The sequence below is a fragment of the Dermochelys coriacea genome, chromosome 7 (genome assembly GCF_009764565.3).
Source record: "Dermochelys coriacea isolate rDerCor1 chromosome 7, rDerCor1.pri.v4, whole genome shotgun sequence".
Taxonomy (NCBI): Eukaryota; Metazoa; Chordata; order Testudines; family Dermochelyidae; genus Dermochelys; species Dermochelys coriacea.
Genome location: NC_050074.1, coordinates 53,507,020 through 53,532,912, shown reverse-complemented (window position 1 = coordinate 53,532,912; position 25,893 = coordinate 53,507,020). Strand labels below are relative to the sequence as shown.

Sequence of the window (25,893 nt, the reverse complement as noted above, 5' to 3'; positions counted from 1 at the left end):
AACAACCCTAAAACCCTTTCCCTAATGAAATTTGTTAAAATGTATTCTAATATTATATCTATATCTATACTCCCTTTGATTAGAGCATAAAGCATTTGATAGCTATTAATTAAAAGACTCAATAACAAGAGGATAATTAACTTACCCATTATCTGAAACTGAGCACAAAGAGTTTAAGCAATTTGACCATGGTCACACAACACGTCAGTGGCATAAATGGAAATACGCCTCCTGCCTCTTCACCAAATGCTGGAGCTACCATGTAGGCTGCATTTCAGAGTCAGTTCCAGGGACAGACTACCAGAACCAACAGCTGAAAGACCTTCATGTGCTTCCAGGACTTTGGTTTTCTATTGTACCTGGTTTCTATCAGGAACTGGGTTCAATTAATTTTCTGATTTTTCCCCTTTGAATGTTCTCACCTAACCAAGCTCTCTAATAGTTGCTCTTTGGCTCCCTCCACAGCTCTGCTCTGCCTTTTCTCTTTGAGTACAAACACTCACTCTCTCCCTCTTCCCCTCCCCACACTTGCCCTCCCTATTCTCCTGTTCTCACAAAGTTCCACCTCTGCCCTGCTGCCAACAAAACCCAGCTTGCTGATCGTGACTGGACTGGTGACAAACTCTATCCCACCATCAACCTCAGCCTGGACCAGTCCACACAAGAGATCCACTTCCTGGACACTACAGTGCTAATAAGTGATGGTCACATAAACACCACCCTATATTGGAAACCTACTGACCGCTATTCCTACCTACATGCCTCTACCTTTCATCCAGATCACACCACACGATCCATTGTCTACAGCCAAGCTCTACAATATAACCGCATTTGCTCCAACCCCTCAGACAGAGACAAACAGCTACAAGATCTCTATCATGCATTCTTACAACTACAATACCCACCTGCTGAAGTGAAGAAACAGATTGACAGAGCCAGAAGAGTACCCAAAAGTCACCTACTACAGGACAGGCCCAAAAAAGAAAACAACAGAACGCCACTAGCCATCACCTTCAGCCCCCAACTAAAACCTCTCCAATGCATCATCAAGGATCTACAACCTATCCTGAAGGACGACCCATCACTCTCACAGATCTTGGGAGACAGGCCAGTCCTTGCTTACAGACAGCCCCCCAATCTGAAGCAAATACTCACCAGCAACCACACACCACACAACAGAACCACTAACCCAGGAACCTATCCTTGCAACAAAGCCCATTGCCAACTCTGTCCACATATCTATTCAGGGGACACCATCATAGGGCCTAATCACATCAGCCACACTATCAGAGGTTCGTTCACCTGCGCATCTACCAATGTGATATATGCCATCATGTGCCAGCAATAACTCTCTGCCATGTACATTGGTCAAACTGGACAGTCTCTACGTAAAAGAATAAATGGACACAAATCAGACGTCAAGAACATTCAAAAACCAGTCAGAGAACACTTCAATCTTTCCGGTCACTCGATTACAGACCTGAGGGTGACTATCCTTCAAAAAAAACTTCAGAAACAGACTCCAACGAGAGACTGCTGAATTGAAATTAATTTGCAAACTGGATACAATTAACTTAGGCTTGAATAGAGACTGGGAATGGATGAGTCATTACACAAAGTAAAACTATTTCCCCATGGTATTTCTCCCCCCCACCCCACCCCACCCGCCACTGTTCCTCAGATGTTCTTGTTAACTGCTGGAAATGGCCTACCTTGCTTGTCACCATGAACGTTTTCCTCCTTTCCCCCCTGCTGCTGGTGATGGCTCATCTTAAGTGATCGCTCTCCTTACAGTGTGCATGATAAAACCAATTGTTTCATGTTCTCTGTGTGTGTATAAATCTCCCCACTGTATTTTCCACCAAATGCATCTGATGAAGTGAGCTGTAGCTCACGAAAGCTTATGCTCTATAAATTTGTTAGTCTCTAAGGTGCCACAAGTACTCCTTTTCTTTTTGCGAATACAGACTAACACGGCTGCTACTCTGAAATCCATTCTCTTCTTTCCTCTTCCTACTCCTTTCCTCTAACCCCAATTAAAAAACAAAACAAACCTACTCATTTGTTTGTATTCCCATCCCCTACTCTTTTGTCCATTTGTATCATTAAACTGTAAACCCTTCAGGACACTGGTCACTTCTTTCCATGTCTGTATAGTGCCTAGCACCTGGGCCCTTGGGTGCTATTATAATATTAATATTGCCTACTCCACAGAACCAAGCTCTGAGTGCCAGTCCCCTGCAATAACCACTAGACAAAGCTTCCTTTTTTGTATTTTCTGAACCAAATACAGGGACTGATTATGATGGAATTAACCTGTGAACAATGTTCTTGAATATTACCTCCGGGATAAGATGGCATCCCCCCAGGTTGGGGCGCTCCAGGGTAGCCCCCCCCAGGTTGGGGAGCTCCAGGGTAGCCCCCCCCAGGTTGGGGAGCTCCAGGGTAGCCTCCAGACACAGGGTATCCTGCAGCTCCTGGGAACCCACCACTCGGTGGCGCTGCAGAATATGCACCACCTCCCACAGGAGGGAAGCCTCCAGGAACAGCAGGATAGGGATATTGACCAGCAGGTGGATAAACAGACTCTTGTCCTGTAGGCTGAAAACAGATAATGGAGAGAATATTGTGTATCTGCTAGAAAGACAAGGAATACAGACTCTCTTTCTCTAGGTACCAAAGTATGCACAACTTAATTAACAATAAAGTCTGACTTAACCCTTAACAAAGAAGAGAAATTCAAAATCTGCACTGATGAACTTACTTTAACTATTGTTACTGAGTTAAAAAAACCAGTACTGATATGGAGACATCAAAATGTATTTGCCTTGTCAAGTGTGACCCTGACCTTTAACACTCTAATAGCAAGATGAGCAATAAATGAAATACAGATCTTGAAACAGCACATTCAAAATTGACTAGGGTCTCCGAGGGAAAAGTTCCTATGGGTTAATAGCCATACATGAGATCTCAGAAATATGCAATCCAAGAGCTACTGAAACTATAGTTCATGACTATATAAATCAAATTGGTTCATTGTAAATAAGTTCTAGGCAGGTGCCACTCCCAAACTGCTCTGCAAACACAGCCCACACATTATGTACAATTCATACTCACCACTTCCTGGGATTTGGTTTTATTAACAGAAATTAACAATACAACAAAACTCTATTCAAACCTTCTCAGGCTTGGCTGCTCCCAAGATTCCTACCTCTGGACTGCTCAGCTCACACATTAAATTCTTCCTGCCCAGAAGGTCATTCCCACCTTCCTTATATTTTCTGTTTTTATTATAGCATAACCCACTTAAGCCTTCCCAGTAAAATCAAAACCTGCTAACAAAGTGGGGTATTTAGAAAAACACTGTCAGTATGACTTCCTGATTTCAGGGCCTGTTGGGACAATACAGAGGCCACACACCTCACCTAGGAGCAATTGTAATGTAAATTTCTAGCCGACAAACCTAACACTAACAATACTACTCATTTTAGGCAAAATAGCAATCATTTCACATTTTAAAATATTTTAAACCTAGCAAAACAATAAATCCACAACGAATAAGCTGCAATATTTCATTAAAAACTCTAATTAAGATATTCCAATTATTCACGTAATGAAATCAAGTGTGTTTCTGGGATGAAACTTTAGTATTTCAGAATTCAGTGCAGCACTTTTGCTCATGAAAATAGAGGTTTCTAACAGACAAAGCTAATAAAGCCCTTAACTATAGCTGCACAAAGGGTGCCACTAGAATTGTTAGGTTTCAGAGTAGCAGCCGTGTTAGTCTGTATTCGCAAAAAGGAAAGGAGTATTTGTGGCACCTTAGAAACTAACAAATTTATTAGAGCATAAGCTTTCGTGAGCTACAGCTCACTTCATCGGATGCATCTGATGAAGTGAGCTGTAGCTCACGAAAGCTTATGCTCTAATAAATTTGTTAGTCTCTAAGGTGCCACAAGTACTCCTTTCCTTTTTACTAGAATTGTTAGGACACATTCTGAATATATTAGCAGATTACTGAAAAAATGATAAATGCAGCTGTGCTGTATGCATAGTACTTGAGTTTGTTGTATATGAATTATTTCATCATGTTACAGTTCTCAAACTAGCTTAAATTTTCCAGTGCAGAACCATCCACAGGATTCTAGATTAGTTTTGATCTTCTTCTGCTGGACTGAAGTTTGTTTTGAAGCTTTTTGGAAATGAAGACCGTATCACTCAAGGCTGCACTAATAATCTCCATTTCCTAGGCTGTCCTGGGCTATGTTTTAAAGAATCGTGACAAAACTTTTGAAATCAGTGTAATGATTAATGATACTTGAATTCAAAATTTATCTGAAAATATTGATCAAAATACATGTTACAAATGAAGTGTTTTCACAATCTAAAATTTGACTTATAGTATGCACTTGTAGAATAAATGTGATGTGTCTAGCAATAATGCTAGGTAGAAACTCTTCAGTAAAGTTGGGAATGCTACTGCAAACATTCTCTTACCCTTTTTTTTTTTGGTTATTGATGTCCAATTTCTTATATGCCATATATAAATCATCAGGAATTTCCCATTTCCCGTTTAATATTATTTTAAAGGGACAAAATCCACTTTAAAAAAATCACACTTCTGTCTGAAAACGTGTGTTATAATAAATTGTTATAGTAAATGCCTAACATTACTATAACTGAAAAGTAGAAAAGGTATTTCGCTTCTTTCTGATTTGTTTTTTTGTCCATCTTGACAGCACTTTGGATATAGTCAGTTTCACGGTTTCCCCTGTTCGTACGAATCTTTCACACTTCAAGTGGGTAAAGAAAACACACTTTAAAAATATATATGTGATTGACAAGACAAGGCAGAAAGCTTAATGGCAGGTATAGTATCTGAAAATACTTAATTCATTTTTTGAATTTGACCAGATTTCAAGCTGTGTACTTTTAAAGGGTAGTTCTCACCAACATAACTTTTCATACTATGAATATTTACCAACAATAAACCCTCAGTTAGAGATTTTTCCTTAAAAAAGCAGAGCCTGATTTTTTAACCATATGTTGGTGCTCAGCACCTCCAGGAAAAAGTTTGGTTCTGTTTGTTAAATGCAGATTTAATCTAAAAGCATTCAGCTACTCTTCCACTTCTTAACTTGAGACAGAGGCTGATGGTAATACTAACGACTGGGGACCCTGCAGCTGGGCTCGGGGGAAGAGGGTGCGGGTATCTGAGCTGGGGGGGCTGTGGCTGAGCTGTGGGAGGGAGGGGGTTTGGGTGTATTGGCTGGGGGGAAGAGGTTGTCTGGGTGTCTGGCCCCAACTGGGCTCTGGGGAGGGGGGAAGCATGCAGAGAAACAGGAAGGGGTTGTCATAGTAGTTTCTTTAACTCTCTACTCCTGGGGGAATTTTTGTATGTGTCTGTATTGTTACAGACATACTTGCTGACAGGTATTTGAAATAAATTACCAATAATTGAAACTGTGTGTATGTAGTGTTATTTTGACATATAACTTTACAGAATTTTGCAGAATTTTAAAATATTGTGGGCAGAATTTTTAATATCTTGGCGCAGAATGACCCCAGGAGAATTCAGTGGAATCTTAGATCTTCTATTCATGAGTTGCAAGGGGAATGAAGTCCCACAGCCAAAAGACAAGACATATTAGCTAAACTGCTCTGTTGCCTCAGCAAAAGACAAGTCAAGTCCTCACGGTATAGGAGCAAGAAGCTAGATTTTCAAAGATGCTCGTTACTCACGGCTCTCACTGAAATTAATGGGAGCTACAGTTTGCTCAGCACCTCTGAAAAATCAGGCCACAGATCTACAGGGTATTACAGCTGAACCTGAACCATGACCAGATGTGTAAACTCCAGCAAAGACTGATCTAGATTCAAATATCATCTGTATAATAGGCTGAAGCGGAACCCCAGATCAGAAGATCTATATACATGGGGAATGAGTCACAAAGTTTGGATTCAAATGTAGATCCAAACTACTGAATAAACACTGCTCTCATGACAAGAAGCACAGGACTTGTCTTATGAAAGGAGCCTCAAGGAGTTTGGTTTGTTTAGTCTAACTAAAAGAAGGTTGAGGGGAGATATGATTGCTCTCTATAAATATATCCGAGGGATAAATACCGGAGAGGGAGAGGAATTATTTAAGCTCAGTACCAATGTGGATACAAGAACAAATGGATATAAACTGGTCACCAGGAAATTTAAACTTGAAATTAGATGAAGGTTTCTAACCATCAGAGGAGTGAAGTTTTGGAATAGCCTTCCAAGGGAAGCAGTGGGGGCAAAAGATTTATCTGGCTTTAAGATTAAACTCGATAAGTTTATGGAGGAGATGGTATGATGGAATAATGTGATTTTGGTAATTAATTGATCTTTATATATTCATGGTAAATAGGCCTAATGGCCTGTGATGGGATATTAGATGGGGTGGGATCTGAGTTACCCAGGAAAGAATTTTCTGTAGTATCTGGCTGGTGAATCTTGCCCATATGCTCAGGGTTTAGCTGATCGCCATATTTGGGGTCGGGAAGGAATTTTCCTCCAGGGCAGATTGGAGAGGCCCTGGAGGTTTTTTGCCTTCCTCTGTAGCATTGGCATGGGTCACTTGCTGAAGGCTTTTCTGCTCCTTGAAGTCTTTAAATCACGATTCGAGGACTTCAATAGCTCAGACATCGGTGAGATTTTTTGCAGGAGTGGGTGGGTAAGATTCTGTGGCCTGCATTGTGCAGGAGGTCAGACAAGATGATCATAATGGTCCCTTCTGACCTTAGTATCTATAAATCTCCAAGAAAACAAAGAAAATCAAGAGAATCGACAAGTTACAAAACAAACAAAAAACAAAAAAAAATCACCAAAACTGAGCCAAGCTTCTCTCAGCCTAGCAAATAGGAGATCATGAAATGCCCTGAATGCACATTACAGGAACATGCTTTTTTTCCTCACTGGAGAGGAAATAATTCTTTACTGCATTAGATTATCTGCACCCAAGCTCATGAATATCTTGAGGGATGATACCAGAGACTGTAAACCTAAAAATAATATCCTGCATGAAAGTAATGACTAATATTCCTCCAGCACGACATGACAGAAGAGAAAGTCACAAGGGTGTGGCCTATAATGCAAGTACAAGGCATTTAAAAAACAGGCCATACTACGGGATATCCAGGGAAAGCAGGATAGCCTGAAGGGGGATAGCCTGGGTATGACATTCTGAAAAAGAACACATTTTTCAGTGACCAACTTTTGGATTTTAAAGTACAGTGGCATGAGTTAGTTGTTTGTGTGCTGAGTACGCATTATCTTGCTTAGCTGTGGAGGTCAGTACATGTTACTGATACGTATGATTTTACTTGTCTCAGCTACTTTAAAAAATATATGTTTTCATTTCAGAACTTTTCAGACACACAAACCTAATGAGGCAGATACAAAAGGAAACCACATATCAATCATGCCACTCAGTGCCACTTTTGTTTAACCAGACAAGTACGGGAAGAGAATTGTCTCCCAGGAAAGCGTTCTGTAAGGGTCTGGTCCAGTGAAGCGAAGGACATTCTGCACCTTCCAAGATCAGGAGCTAGAAGAGGGGCATCGTACTTTATTATGGAAGTTAAAAATGGTTTATGAAGCTATCATTTTCATAACTAATAAAAATATGTTTAATATAATCTTCTTCTAGCACAAAAATAAGCATCTATTTCACACACCGAACTCAGGGTATGCCTACACTATGAAATTAGATCCCATTCATAGACGTCAATTTTTTAGATTTTATACAGCCAATTATGTGTTTCCCCACTTAAGATCATTAAGTCGGCGGAGTGCGTCCACGGTACCGAGGCTAGTGTCGACTTCCAGAGCGTTGCACTGTGGGTAGCTATCCCACAGTTCCCACAGTCTCCGCCACCCATTGGAATTCTGGGTTGACATCCCAATGTCTGCTAGGGCAAAAACATTGTCGCGGGTGGGTTCTGGGTATATGTTGTCAGCCCCCCCCCATGAAAGCAATGGCAGACATTCATTTCCCACCTTTTTTCCTAGGTTACCCATGCAGATACCATACCACGGCAAGCATGGAACCCGCTCATACACAGTCACCGTCGTGTCCTGGGTGGCTGGCAGACGTGGTAGAATCATAGAATACCAGGGTTGGAAGGGACCTCAGGAGGTCATCTAGTCCAACCCCCGGCTCAAAGCAGGATGAATCCCAAATTTTGCCCCAGATCCCAATGGCCTCCTCAAGATTGAACTCACAACACTGGGTTTAGCAGGCCATGCTCAAACCACTGAGCTATCCCCTCCCTCCTTTGCCATTGCTACACGCAGCAGCTCATTGCCCTTGTGGCAGCAGACAGCGTGCAGTACGACTGGTAGTCATCGTCATCATTGTCGTCTGCTGGGTGCCTCTGGCCGACCTCAGTGAGGTCGGTCGGGGCACCTGGACATAAATGGGAGTGACTCCAGGTCATTCTCTTAAGTTTCGTCTCATGGAGATTCAGTCTGCCTGGAAACGATGACGGCTACCGTCGTACTGCACCGTCTGCTGGTGAGCACCCAGGAGACGATGGCTAGCAGTCGTACTGCACCATCTGCTGCCAGCCTACGCCTTGCTTCCCCCCCCCCCCCCGTGAAAGCAACGGCTGACAATAGTTTCGTGCCCTTTTCCGTGCGGGCACCATATTGCTGTCAGCATCGTCATCCATCTGCTGCTTCCACTGCCACTCTGCTCTCCTGCAGATGTCATACCATGGCAAGCATGGAGCCTGCTCAGATCACTGTGGCAGTTATGAGTGTTGTAAACACCATGCACATTATCCAGCAGTATATGCAAAACCAGAACCTACAAAAGCAGGTGAGGAGGCAATGGCAGTGCGGTGACGAGAGTGATGAGGACATGGACACAGACTTCTCTCAAAGTACGGGCCAGGCAATATGGACATCATGGTGGTAATGGGGCAGGTTCAATGCGTGGAATGCCGATACTGGGCCCAGGAAACAAGCACAGACTGGTGGGACCGCATAGTGTTGCGGGTCTGGGATGATTCCCAGTGGCTGCAAAACTTTCGTATGCATAAGGGCATTTTCATGGAACTTTGTGACTTGCTTTCCCCTGCCCTGAAGCTCAAGAATACCAAGATGAGAGCAGTCCTCAGAGTTGACAAGCGAGTGGCAAGCTCTGGAAGCTTGCAGTGCCAGACAGCTACCCGTCAGTTGGGAATCAATTTGGATTGGGCAAATCTACTGTGGGGGCTGGTGTGATCCAAGTAGCAACGGAATCACTGAGCTGCTGCTATCAAGGGTAGCGACTCTGGTAAATGTACAGGTTATAGTGGATGGCTTTACTGCAATGGGATTCCCTAACTGTGATGGGGTGATAGACGGAATCCATATCCCTATCTTGGCACTGGACCACCAAGGCAACGAGTACATAAATTGAAAGGGGTACGTTTCAATGGTGCTGCAAACACTGGTGGATCACAAGGGACGTTTCACCAACATCAGTATGGGATGGCCGGGAAAGGTACATGATGCTTGCATCTTCAGGAACTCTGGTCTGTTTCAACAGCTGCAGGAAGGGACTTTCTTCCCAGACCAGAAAATAACCATTGGGGATGTTGAAATGCCTATAGTTATCCTTGGGGACCCGTGCTCCCATGGCTCATGAAGCCATACACAGGTTGCCTGGACAGTAATCAGGAGCTGTTCAACTATAGGCTAAGCAAGTGCAGAATGGTGGTAGAATGTGCATTTGGATGTTTAAAAGCATGCCGGAGCAGTTTACTGACTCGGTTAGACCTCAGCGAAACCAATATTCCCATTGTTATTACTGCTTGCTGTGCGCTCCACAATATCTGTGAGAGTAAGGGGGAGACGTTTCTGGCGGTGTGGGAGGTTGAGGCAAATCGCCTGGCCGGTGATTACGTGCACCCGGACACCAGGGCGGTTAGAAGAGTGCAGGAGGGCGCGGTGCGCATCAGAGAAGCTTTGAAAACCAGTTTCATGGCTGGCCAGGCTACGGCGTGAAAGTTCTGTTTGTTTCTCCTTGATAAAACCCCACCCCTTTGGTTCACCCTACTTCCCTGTAAGCTAACCACCCTCCCCACCTTCCTTCGATCACTGCTTTCAGAGGCAATAAGTCATTGTTGTTTTGAAATTCATGCATTCTTTATTAATTCATCACACAAATAGGGGGATAACTGCCAAGATAGCCCAGGAGGGGTGGGGAAGGAGGGAAGGACAAGGCCACACAGCACTTTAAAACTTATTGAATGACAGCTTTCTGTTGCTTGGGCAGTCCTCTGGGGTGGAGTGCTTGGGTGCCCGGAGGCCCCCACTGCATTCTTGTGCGTCTGGGTGAGGAGGCTATGGAACTTGGGGAGGAGGGCGGTTGGTACACAGAGGCTGTAGTGGCAGTCTGTGCTCCTGCCTTTCCTGCAGCTCAACCATACGCCGGAGCACATCAGTTTGATCCTCCTGCCTTCTGTCAGCAAGCTGATGTCACCTATCATCTTCAACCCGCCACCTGTCCTCGCGTCCATATTGTGCTTTCCTGGACTCTGACATTGCTTCCCTCCACGCATTCTGCTGGTATCTTTCAGAGTGGGAGGACTGCATGAGTTCGGAGAACATTTTAACGCGAGTGTGTTTTTTTCGCCTTCTAATCTTCCCTAGCCTCTGGGAAGGAGATGATAGTGTGAGCGTTGAAACATTTGCAGCTGCGGGAGGGAAAAAAAAAGGGAGAGTAGTAGTTAAAAAGACATTTTAGAGAACAATGGGTAGACTCTTTCAGGGTGAACCTTGCTATTAACATTACATAGCACATGTTCTTTCGGTATAAGGTCGCATTTTGCCTCTTACATTCAGGGTCTGCTGGTTTGGTGTGAGAGATCACACACGCAGGTCTGGGCAACAGAATTCGGCTTGCAGGTAGCCATGGTAAGCCACAATCTTTTGGCTTCTTTAACCTTCATAACATGTGGGAATGGTTTCAAACAGCAGTGCCCTCATATCCCGTACCAAGCAGCCGTTGGGTTGGCCATTTAAAATGGGTTGGCAATTGAAAAGGAGGAGCTGCGGTTTTCAGGTTAATATGCAGCACAAACCCAACTAACCCCCACCCAATTATCTGGATGATCACTTAACCCCTCCCCCCACAGCGTGGCTAACAGCGGGGAAGATTTCTGTTCAGCCACAGGCACACAGCCCAGCGGGAACGGCCACCTCTGAATGTCCCTTTAATAAAATTACCCTATTTCAAATAGGTTACCATCCAGGAGAGCTTTATGGAGATGTCCCTGGAGGATTTCCACTCCATCCCCAGACACATTAACAAACTTTTCCAGCAGGTGTACTGGGCGCAAATGCATCCCAAGTCTTTAGGGCAAATTAATCATTAACATGCTTGCTTTCAAATCGTATTATATTTACAAAGGTACACTCACCAGAGAAACCGAGAAGTCTGCTGCTTGCCAGGGGCTAAGATTCGTGATGTGACGGAGAGACTGCCGAGACTCATCAAGCCCTCGGATCGCTACCCCTTCCTGCTTCTCCACGTGGGCACCAAGGATACTGCCAAGAATGACCTTGAGCGGATCACTGCGGACTACGTGGCTCTGGGAAGAAGGATAAAGGAGTTGGAGGCGCAAGTGGTGTTCTCGTCCATCCTCCCCGTGGAAGGAAAAGGCCTGGGTAGGATCGTCGAATCGTGGAGGTCAACGAATGGCTACGCAGGTGTGTCGGAGAGAAGGCTTTGGATTCTTTGACCATGGGATGGTGTTCCATGAAGGAGGAGTGCTGGGCAGAGACGGGCTCCATCTTACGAAGAGAGGGAACATCTTTGCCAGCAGGCTGGCTAACCTAGTGAGGAGGGCTTTAAACTAGGTTCACCGGGGGAAGGAGACCAAAGCCCTGAGGTAAGTGGGAAAGCGGGATACCGGGAGGAAGCACAGGCAGGAGGTCTGTGAGGGGAGGGCTCCTGCCTCATACTGGGAATGAGGGGCGATCACAGGTTATCTCAAGTGCTTATATACAAATGCACAAAGCCTTGGAAACAAGCAGGGAGAACTGGAGGTCCTGGTGATGTCAAGGAATTATGACGTGATTGGAATAACAGAGACTTGGTGGGATAACTCACATGACTGGAGTACAGTCATGGATGGTTATAAACTGTTCAGGAAGGACAGGCAGGGCAGAAAAGGTGGGGTAGTAGCACTATATGTAAGGGAGCAGTATGACTGCTCAGAGCTCCGGTACGAAACTGGAAAAACCTGAGTGTCTCTGGATTAAGTTTAGAAGTGTGTGCAACAAGAGTGATGTCATGGTGGGAGTCTGCTATAGACCACCGGACCAGGGGGATGAGGTGGATGAGGCTTTCTTCCGGCAACTCACGGAAGCTACTAGATCGCATGCCCTGATTCTCATGGGTGACTTTAATTTTCCTGATATCTGCTGGGAGAGCAATACAGCGGTGCATAGACAATCCAGGAAGTTTTTGGAAAGCGTAGGGGACAATTTCCTGGTGCAAGTGCTAGGGGAGCCAACTAGGGGGAGCGCTTTTCTTGACCTGCTGCTCACAAACCGGGTAGAATTAGTGGGGGAGCAAAAGTGGATGGGAATCTGGGAGGCAGTGACCATGAGTTGGTTGAGTTCAGGATCCTGACGCAGGGAAGAAAGGTAAGCAGCAGGATACGGACCCTGGACTTCAGGAAAGCAGACTTTGACTCCCTCAGGGAACAGATGGCCAGGATCCCCTGGGGGACTAACATGAAAGGGAAGGGAGTCCAGGAGAGCTGGCTGTATTTCAAGGAATCCCTGTTGAGGTTACAGGGACAAACCATCCCGATGAGTCGAAAGAATAGTAAATATGGCAGGCGACCAGCTTGGCTTAATGGTGAAATCTTAGCGGATCTTAAACATAAAAAAGAAGCTTACAAGAAGTGGAAGGTTGGACATATGACCAGGGAAGAATAAAATATTGCTCGGGCATGTAGGAAAGATATCAGGAGGGCCAAATCGCACCTGGAGCTGCAGCTAGCAAGAGATGTCAAGAGTAACAAGAAGGGTTTCTTCAGGTATGTTGGCAACAAGAAGAAAGCCAAGGAAAGTGTGGGCCCCTTACTGAATGAGGGAGGCAAGCTAGTGACAGAGGATGTGGAAAAAGCTAATGTACTCAATGCTTTTTTTGCCTCTGTTTTCACTAACAAGGTCAGCTCCCAGACTGCTGTGCTGGGCATCACAAAAGGGGAAGAGATGGCCAGCCCTCTGTAGAGATAGAGGTGGTTAGGGACTATTTAGAAAAGCTGGACGTGCACAAGTCCATGGGGCCGGACGAATTGCATCCGAGAGTGTTGAGGGAATTGGCGGCTGTGATTGCAGAGCCCTTGGCCATTATCTTTGAAAACTCGTGGCGAACGGGGGAAGTCCCGGATGACTGGAAAAAGGCTAATGTAGTGCCCATCTTTAAAAAAGGGAAGAAGGAGGATCCTAGGAACTACAGGCCGGTCAGCCTCACCTCAGTCCCTGGAAAAATCATGGAGCAGGTCCTCAAAGAATCAATCCTGAAGCACTTAGAGGAGAGGAAAGTGATCAGGAACAGTCAGCATGGATTCACCAAGGGAAGGTCATGCCTGACTAATCTAATCGCCTTTTATGATGAGATTACTGGTTCTGTGGATGAAGGGAAAGCAGTGGATGTATTGTTTCTTGACTTTAGCAAAGCTTTTGACACGGTCTCCCACAGCATTCTTGTCAGCAAGTTAAGGAAGTATGGGCTGGATGAATGCACTATAAGGTGGGTAGAAAGCTGGCTAGATTGTCGGGCTCAACGGGTAGTGATCAATGGCTCCACGTCTAGTTGGCAGCCGGTGTCAAGTGGAGTGCCCCAGGGGTCGGTCCTGGGGCCCGTTTTGTTCAATATCTTCATAAATGATCTGGAGGATGGTGTGGATTGCACTCTCAGCAAATTTGCGGATGATACTAAACTGGGAGGAGTGGTAGATACGCTGGAGGGGAGGGATAGGATACAGAAGGACCTAGACAAATTGGAGGATTGGGCCAAAAGAATCTAATGAGGTTCAATAAGGATAAGTGCAGGGTCCTGCACTTAGGATGGAAGAATCCAATGCACCGCTACAGACTAGGGACCGAATGGCTCGGCAGCAGTTCTGCGGAAAAGGACCTAGGGGTGACAGTGGACGAGAAGCTGGATATGAGTCAGCAGTGTGCCCTTGTTGCCAAGAAGGCCAATGGCATTTTGGGATGTATAAGTAGGGGCATAGCGAGCAGATCGAGGGACGTGATCGTTCCCCTCTATTCGACACTGGTGAGGCCTCATCTGGAGTACTGTGTCCAGTTTTGGGCCCCACACTACAAGAAGGATGTGGATAAATTGGAAAGAGTACAGCGAAGGGCAACAAAAATGATTAGGGGTCTAGAGCACATGACTTACGAGGAGAGCTGAGGGAGCTGGGATTGTTTAGTCTGCAGAAGAGAAGAATGAGGGGGGATTTGATAGCTGCTTTCAACTACCTGAAAGGGGGTTTCAAAGAGGATGGCTCTAGACTGTTCTCAATGGTAGCAGATGACAGAACGAGGAGTAATGGTCTCAAGTTGCAATGGGGGAGGTTTAGATTGGATATTAGGAAAAACTTTTTCACTAAGAGGGTGGTGAAACACTGGAATGCGTTACCTAGGGAGGTGGTAGAATCTCCTTCCTTAGAGGTTTTCAAGGTCAGGCTTGACAAAGCCCTGGCTAGGATGATTTAACTGGGACTTGGTCCTGCTTTGAGCAGGGGGTTGGACTAGATGACCTTCTGGGGTCCCTTCCAACCCTGATATTCTATGATTCTATGATTCAGAGGTCCCTTCTCCGCCTGGCAGGTTCAGGGGGTACTGGCTTAAGGTCCAGGGTGAGAAACAGTTCCTGGTTCTCGGGGAAATCGGTTTCTCCGCTTGCTTGCTGTGCACTATCATCCTCCTCGTCCCCAAAATGTGCACCCCAGTTGCATGATAATCCACTGACAGAGTCAAAGCACAGGGGTGAGTGGTGGCTGCACCCCTAGAATGGCATGCAGCTCACCATAGAAGTGGCAAGTCCTGGGCTCTGACCTGGGCAGCCGTTTGTGTCTCTGGTTTTTTGGTAGGCTTGCCTGAGCTTCTTAAGTTTCACATGGCATTGCTGCGTGTCCATATTATAGCCTCTGTCTTTCATGCCCTTGGAGATTTTTTTAACTGTTTGGGCATTTCATCTTTTGGAACTGAGTTCTGATAGCACGGATTCGTCTCCCCACACAGCGATCAGATCCCGTACCTCCCATGCTGGAGCATGGGAGTACCTGTCCATGCTGGAGCTCTTTTGTGATTCTGGGACTCCATCATGGTCACCTCTGCTGATGAGATCTGCAGTCACCTGCAGCTTGCCACACTGGCCAAACAGGAAATGAGATTCAAAAGTTTGCGGGCCTTTTCCCGTCTACCTCACCAGTGCATCTAAGTTCAGAGTGCTGTCCAGAGCGGTCTCAATGGAGCGCTCTGGGATAGCTCCTAGAAGCCAATACCGTCAAATTGCAATCACTCTACCCCAAATTCGACCCTGCAAGATTGATTTCAGCGCTAATCCCCTTGCCGGAAGAGGGAGTACAGAAATCAATTTTAAGAGCCCTTTAAGTCGAAAAAAATGGCTTCGTCGAGTGCAGGGTTAAATTGATCTAATGCTGCTAAATTCAACCTAAACTCATAGTGTAGACCAGGGCTCAGTGAGCAAAAATAATGGAGATCAAGTAGCAGAATTCAATTTTTTAAAACCCACAGCATCACCATTTTGTATTGTTTCTCACAAATGATAACTCTTTACTGCTGCAACTGAAAGGGCAACAGGGAAGGCTTCATACCAAAACAGAAGAGATTGTTTCCTTAAACTCAAGATGATAAAATATGTTTTTTGTTTAAAAAAAAAAAAAAAAAAAGAGTCAGGATAGTTGCCTAAACCTGCCAGCAAATCATAACTGTATGTTTATTCATCTCTCATGTTTGGTATTATTTCAATGTTCATTAACCACCTCTCAGCTACCTGCAATCTTTAAAATAATTTGCAAAACCTTATCCTCACCAGCCTCCCACTGAAGTAAACATGGTCATTCATAAGAAATATCATGGCCTTTAAAACTTCTACTATGATGAACATGACCCACAGCACATAATTACATTGCTCTCTTAAGCCATTAACAAACAAACCAAAACAGCTAAGTGCTGCATGAAAAAGTTTTGCAGAGATCCAAGTTTCAACCTGAAAGCAAATATTTACTAATTAGTAGAAAACACTGAAAATGGATGTTTATAGCAAATGTTTCCAGACTCATTAATTATTGCAATGCAAACATTACCCAGAAGTCAGGCAAAAACAGGGAGGAAACATTCAGGTAAAGGAAAGGCCTCACAAAGGCCTGGTTTCAATATGCATTATCTCCCTTAAACAAGTACAACTGCCAAAAAGCTATAGATCTGCACTAGGGATGAAGTGACATTCATCCCTGGTGTGAAAGGCTGAGGATAGTCTTCCACACTATTACTTAAGCCCTGCAGTTAGCCAGGGGAGTGTTTGCAGATCCATTGGATACAGTATCCTGCACAATCAATGTGGAGGGGCTGGAGCTACTATTTCAGCCCAGAACCAAGAGCAGCAGCAGCCCCTGACCCTGGATTGAAGGAATGAATGTAACCTCTGCACTTATCTGAATAGAAACTGAATACTTAGGTTTTATGAAGGTGGGGTGAATTTCACTCCTACATTCTCAATATAGGATATTCTACAGTCTACAGAATCTTCTAATAGAATATTAAGAAAATAAGAATATAAACATATAAACAGGTCCATCTAGCCCAGTATCCTGTCTTCTGACAGTGGCCAATGCCAGGTGTCCCAGAGGGAATGAACAGAACAGGTAATCATCAAGTGATCCATCCAGTCGCCCATTCCTAACTTCTGGCAAACTTAGGCTAAGGACACCATCCCTATCCATCCTGACTAATAGCCATTGATGGACCTATCCTCCATGAATTTATCTAGTTCTTTTTTGAACCATTATAGTCTTGGCCTTCACAACATCCTCTGGCAAGGAGTTCCACAGGTTGACAGTGCGTTGCATGAAAAATATTTCCTTTTGTTTGTTTTAAACCTGCTGCCTATTAATTTCATTTGGTAACCCCTAGTTCTTGTGTTATGAGAAGAACTAAATCACACTTCCTTATTTACTTTCTCACACCAGTCATGATTTTACAGACCTCTATCATATCCCCCCTTAGTCGTCGCTTTTCCAAGCTGAAGAGTCCCGGTCTTTTACTTCTCTCTTCATACAGAAGCCGTTCCATATCCCTAATAATTTTGTTGCCCATTTTCTGAACCTTTTCCCATTCCAATGTATCTTTTTGAGATGGGGGAGACCACATCTGCACACGGTATTCAAGATGTGGAGGTATCATGGATTTCTTCAGAGGCAATATGATATTTTTTATTATCCATCCCTTTCCTAATGGTTCCTAACATTTGTTCACTTTTTTGACTGCCACTGCGGCATTGAAGTGATGTTTTCAGAGAACTAGGCACAATGACTCAACTTCTCTTTCTTGATTGGGGGTGGACTAGATGACCTTCTGGGGTCCCTTCCAACCCTGATATTCTATGATGAAGTTCACTTCCGATGAAGTGAGCTGTAGCTTCACGAAAGCTTATGCTCTAATAAATTTGTTAGTCTCTAAGGTGCCACAAGTACTCATTTTCTTGAGTTTGTAACAGCTAATTTAGATCCCATCATGTATAGTTGGGATTATGCTTTCCATGTGCATTTCCTTTGCATTTATCAACATTGAATTTTATCTGCCATTTTGTTGCCAGTCACCTCAGAAAGCCCCATCCATATGCCCCATTGCTGTAATCTTTTGACTCTCTCCCCACTCAGCACCATCTCCCTCCACTATTTCTCCTTAGTTTCCCTTCCAAAAAATAATTTTCTTCTTACTTAAATTATAAATGGTATCTGGGCTAGGGAAGGGATGTGTAGGAGTGGGAACAGGATCAGCCAACCTGTTTTGGGCAGTTAGACAGGGAGTTCTAAGGATAGTTCCAATCCAAGGGAGGGATATTCATAAACCCTAGTTACTGAAAGACCATCCGAGCACTCTGACTGGGGACTACCTACTGTACAGTTTTTAGTAAAAATGGTAGTCTCATCCACACGCACAGTGGAGGAAATTGCAATAAGTGAGAAAAAAGTGCAGTATTGGTCAATAACTGCCCAGCATTTCCTATTTATTCCTGGCCAGGACAACTTACTTCTGGGGAAATTCTGCACCACTGCACACATGCAGAATTCATATGACACACAATTTTTTTCCCTGCAGAAAATACATTCTGCCCAAGAAGTGCTGCAGTTCCGCCTTTCACCCACCAGAGACCACTGTGGCGCCAGAACAGCCAGCAGCTGGCTGCATTCATCATAGTACCCTGACCACCGAGCCAGGTTAGGACAGACAGAGTGGGGCACACGGGGCTGCTGAGGGGGACAGACTGTATTAATATGCCTAGTAAGGAATCTATTTGCCCCCCAAAAATTTCCTGAAACTATGTTTTTGTCTGTATTGTTACAGACATACATGCCGACAGGTATTTTGAAATAAATTACCAAAATAATTGAAACGAGCATGATTATATTGTGCTATTTTGACAAATAAAATATGCAGAATTTTACATAAGAACAGCCATATTGGGTCAGACCAATGGTCTATCTAGACCCAATATCCTGTCTTCTGACAGTGGCCAATCCCAGGTGTTTCAGAGGGAATGAACAGAACGGGTAATTATCAAGTGATCCATCCTCTGTCGTCCATTCCCAGCCTCTGACAAACACAGGCTAGGGACACTTCAGAGCATGGTTTTGCATCCCTGCCCATCCTGGCTAATAGCCATTGGTGGACCTAGCCTCCATTAACTTATCTAGTTCTTATTTTACCAGAATTTTAAAATATTGTGCACAGAATTTTTAATGTTTTGGCGCAGAATTCCCCCAGGACTAAAAACTCCACTTCAGCATAGCATACCAGATAGTAAAACAATGTTTAAACAGGAGTCTTTCATTTTTACTGACCATCAGCTACACAGAAAGTAGCAAGCATTTACAAAATTAACTTGCTGAGAATTAAAGCAAAAACATTAAAAAAATCAAAGTGTATCAGACCAAATTCAAGTCCTGAAACAAAAATAGTATAGGATTACATGTTGTCAGTCTCTCACTCATATAAGTCATACTGTTAGCACTATGATGTGACAAGTATAGAAGTAGAGCAACCTTAGAGTCCGTGCCAAAGACAAGCAAAAGAAGGCTTTGGGAGATGGATCAAGTTGATCAAAGTAAATATGATAAATTAAGGGGAAGCATCCCTAATGCAGCATTGTATTTTACATTTTCAGACTTGTGTTTAATGTTTAACCACACACATACAAATTACTACTTATTTTCTACTAAAGAAACAGTGGATTTTTCCCCCCCCCCCCCTTTTTTTTGCTGAATATAGTAACTTAAGTCAAATTTCAATTAAAAGGAACTTATTGTGATGTTATATGATTAGCGTATGACCATGTATATCATTGTTGCTACCACCGCTATACAATTTGCAACAGTCTTGTACAAATTATATCATGTAAGTGTCAATGGAAAAGTTATGATTTTCTGAATATGATTATCCTGTTTGTATGCGTATATCATTTTGTATCTGAAGTTATGAATATTGACTACATACCTGTATTTCAAATGCGTTTGCTCCTGCGGTACACCCACAAGATAGTTTGCATTTAGTCTAGCCTGCACATTGTGACATGGACCATTCAAGTGATGGCCCATTAACAAACACAATGGGCCAAGGAAGAAGATTATCCCTGCCATGGTGGGCCATCCTGTGCCAAAATATGGGTAATGGGCTCTGGCTATGTTTCATCAAGCATTCAAGGGCATGTGACTGGCTCATATGACCCTGGACTCCATGATGCACCTGTAGTTTTTCCACAAACTAGACTGAGAGCATTCCCTCCACATGGGAGAAAGTATAAAGACCCTGGAAGCTCTCCATTTTGCTTCTTTCCTGATCTGATCTCTGGACTATGGACTTACCCTAACAGAAGCATTACAACCAATGGACTCAGGACCTTCCAATCTTTTGGAAGTTACCAGAGACAGTACAAGCCAGCAGTTTATTCCATCTAAGGCTTACCACGTGTCCTAAGCAGTGCTGACCAGGCCGTTAAAAGTCTGGTTGGCAGTGCAGCGGGTTGGCAGGCTCCCTGCCTGGCTCCACGCAGCTCCCGGAAAAGTAGCCGGTATGTCTGGCTCCTAGGAGAGGGGGCATCCAGGGAGGATCTGCGAGCACCCTGTCCACATCTCCACCTAGGAGCTGGAGAGACATGTCCCCACTCCTGAGAGCAGCCTGAGGTCAGCACTGCCAGAGCCCCGCACCCCAAACCCCCTCCCACAGCCCAACCTCCTGCCCCAGCTCGGAACCCCCTCCTGCACCCAAATCCCTCATTCCCCATCCCCACCCCAGAGCCCGCATGCCCTCCTGCACGCCTACCCCAGCTCAGTGAAAATGACGAGTAAGGGTGGGGAGAGCAAGCAATAGAGGGAGGGGGGGATGGAATGAGCAGGGATGGGGCCTTAGAGAAGGGGCAGGGTAGGGGCGGGGCAAGGGTGTTTCGGTTTTCTGCACTTGAAAGGTTGGCAAACCCTAATTCAATCACAACTACAAACCTGTTCTGAGAACTTTGCAATGACTGTACGTATTTGATTCCTTTGACCATTTTAATTCTCTCCTCTTTCTTTTCTCTTATAAAAACCTTTAAATATTCGATAATAAAGGACTGGCAACAGCATGATATGGGTAAGATCCGAGTTATTATATGGCCTGGCTACATTGGCTCATCTCTTGGGATTAGAAGAGCCCTTTGATGAAACTGGTTTTAAATAGCCACTCCATCATTAAGTCTAGTGTCTGGGTGGTGAAACAAGGGCTGGGAAACTGTATTTCTGACTTCTTGCTACCAGTGTGGTGAGACAGAAGTTTACTTTAGTTACTGGAGTGGTACATCTTATGGAAGAATAACCATCAGTTGGCCTTATTTCTCAGCAGTTTGTCCTGAATCTGGGATGCTCAGCTGTGACCCATTGAGGCATATTGACACTGTTAAACTCAAAAGTTTCCTCTATTAAGTACAATTTAGATTTGAATTTAAAATCTTGGTTGAATCATGTGCGTCTTCAAGATATTATGCCATTTACACTTCGTATCAACTCCATTGGACAGTAACCAGACCAGTCAGTTTCACAGTTGTTGCTTAAAGGGACCCTAGTGTCTGAAAGTCTGAAAATTACTTATCATTACCCAACAAAAATTACTAAAACTGAAAGAAAAAAATATGATTTTCAGCTTGTCTACTTTGTTAATTCCATTAATAAATTATAGCCCTAAGTAGGAAGCTTGCCAACTCTAAGGGGACTGGAAGAGGTTTATGAAACAAGGATCCTGTTGGTTATAGTTTTCATAACATAATTTAAAAGATATCAGATTTAAAATGTATTATATAATTTGACGTCATACCACAGTCCTGTCTGTACTGCAAAAATCAAACTCTTGGAGGAATTGGCCTGCAACACTGTTGTTTCCCCAACAGTTTAAAACAGTTTCATTTTGTAGAGCAAATGAGATCCAACAATCCTTTAACTACGTCTTGAAACATGCTAAAAACATTAACATAAAATTTCATTTTCATAATTTAAGATTTTAGTACCAGACAGAAAACTAAACTAAATGTTTTAACCTACATTTTTCCCTTTGATTTATTAGTGAAAGCAAAAAGAGTGAAAATAGATACCTTCACATGAGGGAGGGCAGGAACAGGAAGGAATTTCAAACTTCTAATTTTCAAATAAAACAGACCAGTTGTTCAAGTTGTCTAAGTTTTTGATTAGCAAGTTAACTGCCAGTTTACGCTTGTGGCCACCTGTGCACTGTTAACATATGCAATTAGAGCCATCTCTACTGTTACCTTTTTTAAAAACTTTCCTCCCTCCCCTTTGTCTATTTATTCACCTGTTTTGTATTTTCTAAATCACAGACTATGCGCTCTCTGGGCAGGGACTGTATCTGTGGCATGGAATATATTTGTGTTGTAAAAATTTTCATGAGGCTCTAATTCCCTATTTGGGGTCCTTAGGCACCATCACCATAGAAACATTGTTTGTATTTTCTTCATCTGTTAAAATAAAAAAATTCATTTTATTCAATTTGAAAATAAAGAATGGATGACTTAAAATTATGTAATGGCTTGCATAGAGGCCACAGTTTTCAATAGCACTGCCCATATTACAACTAGACTGAGGTACATTGAACTGGATTGGAGACTAATCTCAGCTATGGTTCAAACACTGTAGTAATCAGTTTTCAAAAGTTAATGTAACCTGGCAGTAACCTTTACTGAAATAGCTTCAGTATGGGCAGATGCTTTTCAGGAGAGAAATTAAATCCCTTGCATAATATGGGACTAAGTACTTGTTAAACATTAGCCAGCTGCGTGTCCACAGCACATGAACTCACTTACCTCTGAATGCTTTAGAGCAGCTTGCTGCCTGCCTTCCTAAACTGTGTCAGGGAGATCTCACAGACCGGTCCTTGAGAAACACCTGCCTTAGCAAAACTGAGACTTCGCCCTTTGTTAAGGAAGTTTCACATCACAAAACTGAAAACAGATTCTATCTTTTTTTAATGTGGTTTTAGTTCCAGGATTTTTTTTTTTTCTTAACAGCAGTTTGTGAGGCATGAAATGGATGCCCTCTGAAGCATCTTCACTGAAACATTATTCAAATATACTTGTAATCCATCCTTATGCCCCCCGTGAGTCAGCAAATAATAATGCACATTGAGTTTCAAAACTCTAGAATTATGGAGCGTCTTTTCTGTTCAAAAGTGAAACTGCCTTTTAAGTGTTAGGAGAAAACTGGTTATTCTATAATTATTACAATATGATGAATTGGCTAGAAGAGGGACACAAACAAGAGCTTGAAAAATATATTTGCACTAGAGAATTAATAGGAAGGTTTTCCAGGTAAAAGAAGGAGTCTAAATCATCTTTCTTTTTTTATAAGTTTCTACCCTCACAATTACAAGGACAGTCTTCCAAATGCTGAGCTGTCTTCTCTAGTCTGCAGACCATGCTAGAGTCAGCCTCCCTTTTTTGGTTATAGCTTCCCCAAAGAGCAGCAGAACAAGACTGAAAAGGCAGTGGTAAGTTTCATTATTGTTATTCAGAACATTGGACAATGGTGAAATAACAAGAATTGTGTCAGTTTCACTATGCCCCTGTTTGGAAAAACCTATGAGCAACAGGGAGGCACTGACTTCAACAGTGGCCCTCCCTCAGGCCTTGTCTCTCATAAGGGACAAAGACTAGTAAAAATATTGTAAATCAGAGGCACCACTGCAGAGCTCTCAACTGCCACCTTCCTAGAAAGTATAACTCCAAAAGCCACTCACAAACTTAATGCATTAAAAGCTCTTTGTCTGCACTTCCTGCAGCCTCCAAAGTTCCCCTCCTTAGCAAAAGTAGCAGAAAAGGGGTGTGGACAGCACAGCAAAAACATATTAAAAATATAGTAGAAAGAGCATGTACAAAGTTGTAGGCGATTCCTTTTCCTGGGTTAATTTGAAAATAAAAGACCAAACTTTAAAGACTCCCACAGTCTTCATCTGGCCACAGGAAAGCAAAGAAAGGATTAAGAGGTATATATAAGAGCATCAACAAATCATTTCAGTTCATAATTATGCTAGGAGATAGACAATTCCAAGAAGAGCTGTGTGGACAGAAGCAGAAATTAAAGTCAAGTGTGAACAGGAGTTTACAGAATAAGGCAAGAAACATTATCTTTTGGCTTCTACAAAACTAATTTCAGAAAAGGGAAAAGCATTTACACATTTGATTTCTCATCACTCTCCAAGGGTCACTACAAGGACAGCCAGTAAATGGAGTGCATGTGGCTCAAGGGTAGAGAGCACCTGTAATCACCTCATTATATTGTCCTTCCCACATTTTAATTACACTTTTCAGTATTTTTAAACAGAATGAAGAGGCCTTATTTTCTAGATGGGTACTAGAAAAAGGATAGGAGAAGCTGAGGAAAATCAGAACCAGCCTTTCACATACCGGGGGCCCAAATACTATGTCTACATTGCAATTAGGCAATCATGGCATGATGGTGGGCCCATGCCATCTGACTCCAATTTATGTGGGGCTCAGGTTGCTTCCTTGTTTCCTTCAGTCTGTTGTCCCACCTCGCACGGTCCTAGAGCCTGTCCTCCATACCCAGCCAAATGTCTACACTGCAATTAACAGCCCCGCCACAGCTGGCATGGGTCAGCTGTAGTTGCAGAGTTGCAGTGTAGACATACTCAAACAAGACTTTGTCTCCATTAGAAAGTTGTACCACTTTAACTATATTGGCATACAAGTGGTACAAGCTCCTAGTGTGGACTAAAGTGTATCAGTACAAGGGTCTGGCTGCACTTGCGAGTTACAGCACAATAAAGGAGCCCCAGGCACCCTAGCTCACTACCCATCCATACTGGCAAGGCACATAGAGCTCTCTGACTCCACGGCTAGAGCACTCCTGGTACTCTACCTCGGCGAGTGGAATAACGTTTGCTATGCCCCCACTGGAGAGCTGCAGCGCCAGTGTGGACGCCCTGGTCTATTATTGCACTCTGATCAGCCTCCAGAAGTATCCCACAATGCCTGTTCTAGCCACTCTGGTCATCACTTTGAATTCTACTGCCCTGTCCTCAGGTGACCAACAGTAAGATCCGCCCTTTAAATTCTCTAGGAATTTTGAAAATCCCATTCCTGTTTGCTCAGCCAGGCGTGGAGTGCTCTCAGCAAATCTTTCCAGGTGACCATGCCTCCATGTGCCAGGCAATCCTCAGTATGGAGCAGTGGCAAGGTGCCGGACCTCATCAGTGTTTGGGGGAAGGAAGCTGTCCAGGCCCAGCTGCGCTCCAGCCGCAGGAATTTCAATATCTTCAGGCAGATATCAAGGGCCATGCTGGAAAGGGGTCATGACTGGGACGCACTGCAGTGAAGGTGCTGCGGAATGCCTACCACAAAGCCAGAGAGGCAAACAGCCGCTCCGGAGCTGCCCCCACGACCTGCCGTTTTTACAAAGAGCTGGACGCGATACTTGGGGGCAACCCCACCTCCATACCAAGTACCACCATGGACACCTCAGAGGCCAGTGCAACAAGGCAGGAGGAGAAGGAGCCAGCAAAGCGGGAGCGAGGGTGCTCCGGCGGAGGAAGACACCCCAGAATCCCTAGGTGCATGCAGCCAGGAGCTGTTCTCAAGCCAGGAGGAAGGTAGCCAGTCGCGGTGGCCAGTGCTTGGGGAAGAACAAACACCAGAGGAGGTTCCTGGTAAGCGGCTTTTATTTTGGGAAGGAAAATATTCAGTGCGGGCTCTTGGGGTGAGAAGGATTAGGGCTGCATGCATGCCTAGATGCGGAATAGGGCGTTGATGTGCTCTCTCACATTGCGGTCATCAGCCTCAGTGATCTCTTAAAAAGTCTCAGCCAGAACCAAGGCAATGTGCTTGCGCAGGTTTTTTGGGAGAGCCACTGTTGTCCTCGTCCCAGTAAGGCTAACTTGTCCATGCCATTGTGCCATGGGGGCAGGGGGACCATTGTTGCATACAGGCAAGCTGCACATGAGCCAAGGCGGAAGCCGCATTGCAGTAGAAGACCCTCCCTTACTTCCCAAGTCATCCTCAGCAGCAAGATATCTTCCAGGTCAAAATCCTGTGGAAAATGT

General features: G+C 44.0%; 1 protein-coding gene and 1 long non-coding RNA gene across 4 annotated transcripts in view; one reads left to right on the top strand and one right to left on the bottom strand.

Annotated features, from left to right (window-relative positions):
* ANXA7 (annexin A7) overlaps positions 1–25,893 on the bottom strand; it is a 78,030-nt gene that overhangs the window by 48,168 nt on the left and 3,969 nt on the right. Inside the window, exons 2-4 of one of the 2 annotated variants that reach the window (XM_043519164.1) lie at positions 7,161–7,215; positions 2,407–2,601; positions 2,343–2,376 (exon numbers count right to left, since the gene is read on the bottom strand). In XM_043519164.1, the coding sequence (XP_043375099.1) occupies positions 2,343–2,376; positions 2,407–2,601; positions 7,161–7,214 (283 nt within the window). In that variant the 5' untranslated portion in view covers position 7,215. Of the gene's footprint in view, positions 1–2,342; positions 2,602–7,160; positions 7,216–25,893 lie in introns of both variants that reach the window. The other variant, XM_043519163.1, reaches the window with a different exon arrangement.
* LOC122461095 lies at positions 1,951–25,356 on the top strand. Of its 2 annotated transcripts, XR_006282823.1 has the most exons (4): positions 1,990–2,369; positions 2,400–3,283; positions 18,526–18,530; positions 25,346–25,356. It is a non-coding gene; the product is annotated as an uncharacterized LOC122461095 (long non-coding RNA). The 2 variants fall into 2 exon arrangements; XR_006282822.1 differs by lacking the exons at positions 18,526–18,530; positions 25,346–25,356 and having other exon boundaries at positions 1,951–2,369; positions 2,400–2,751.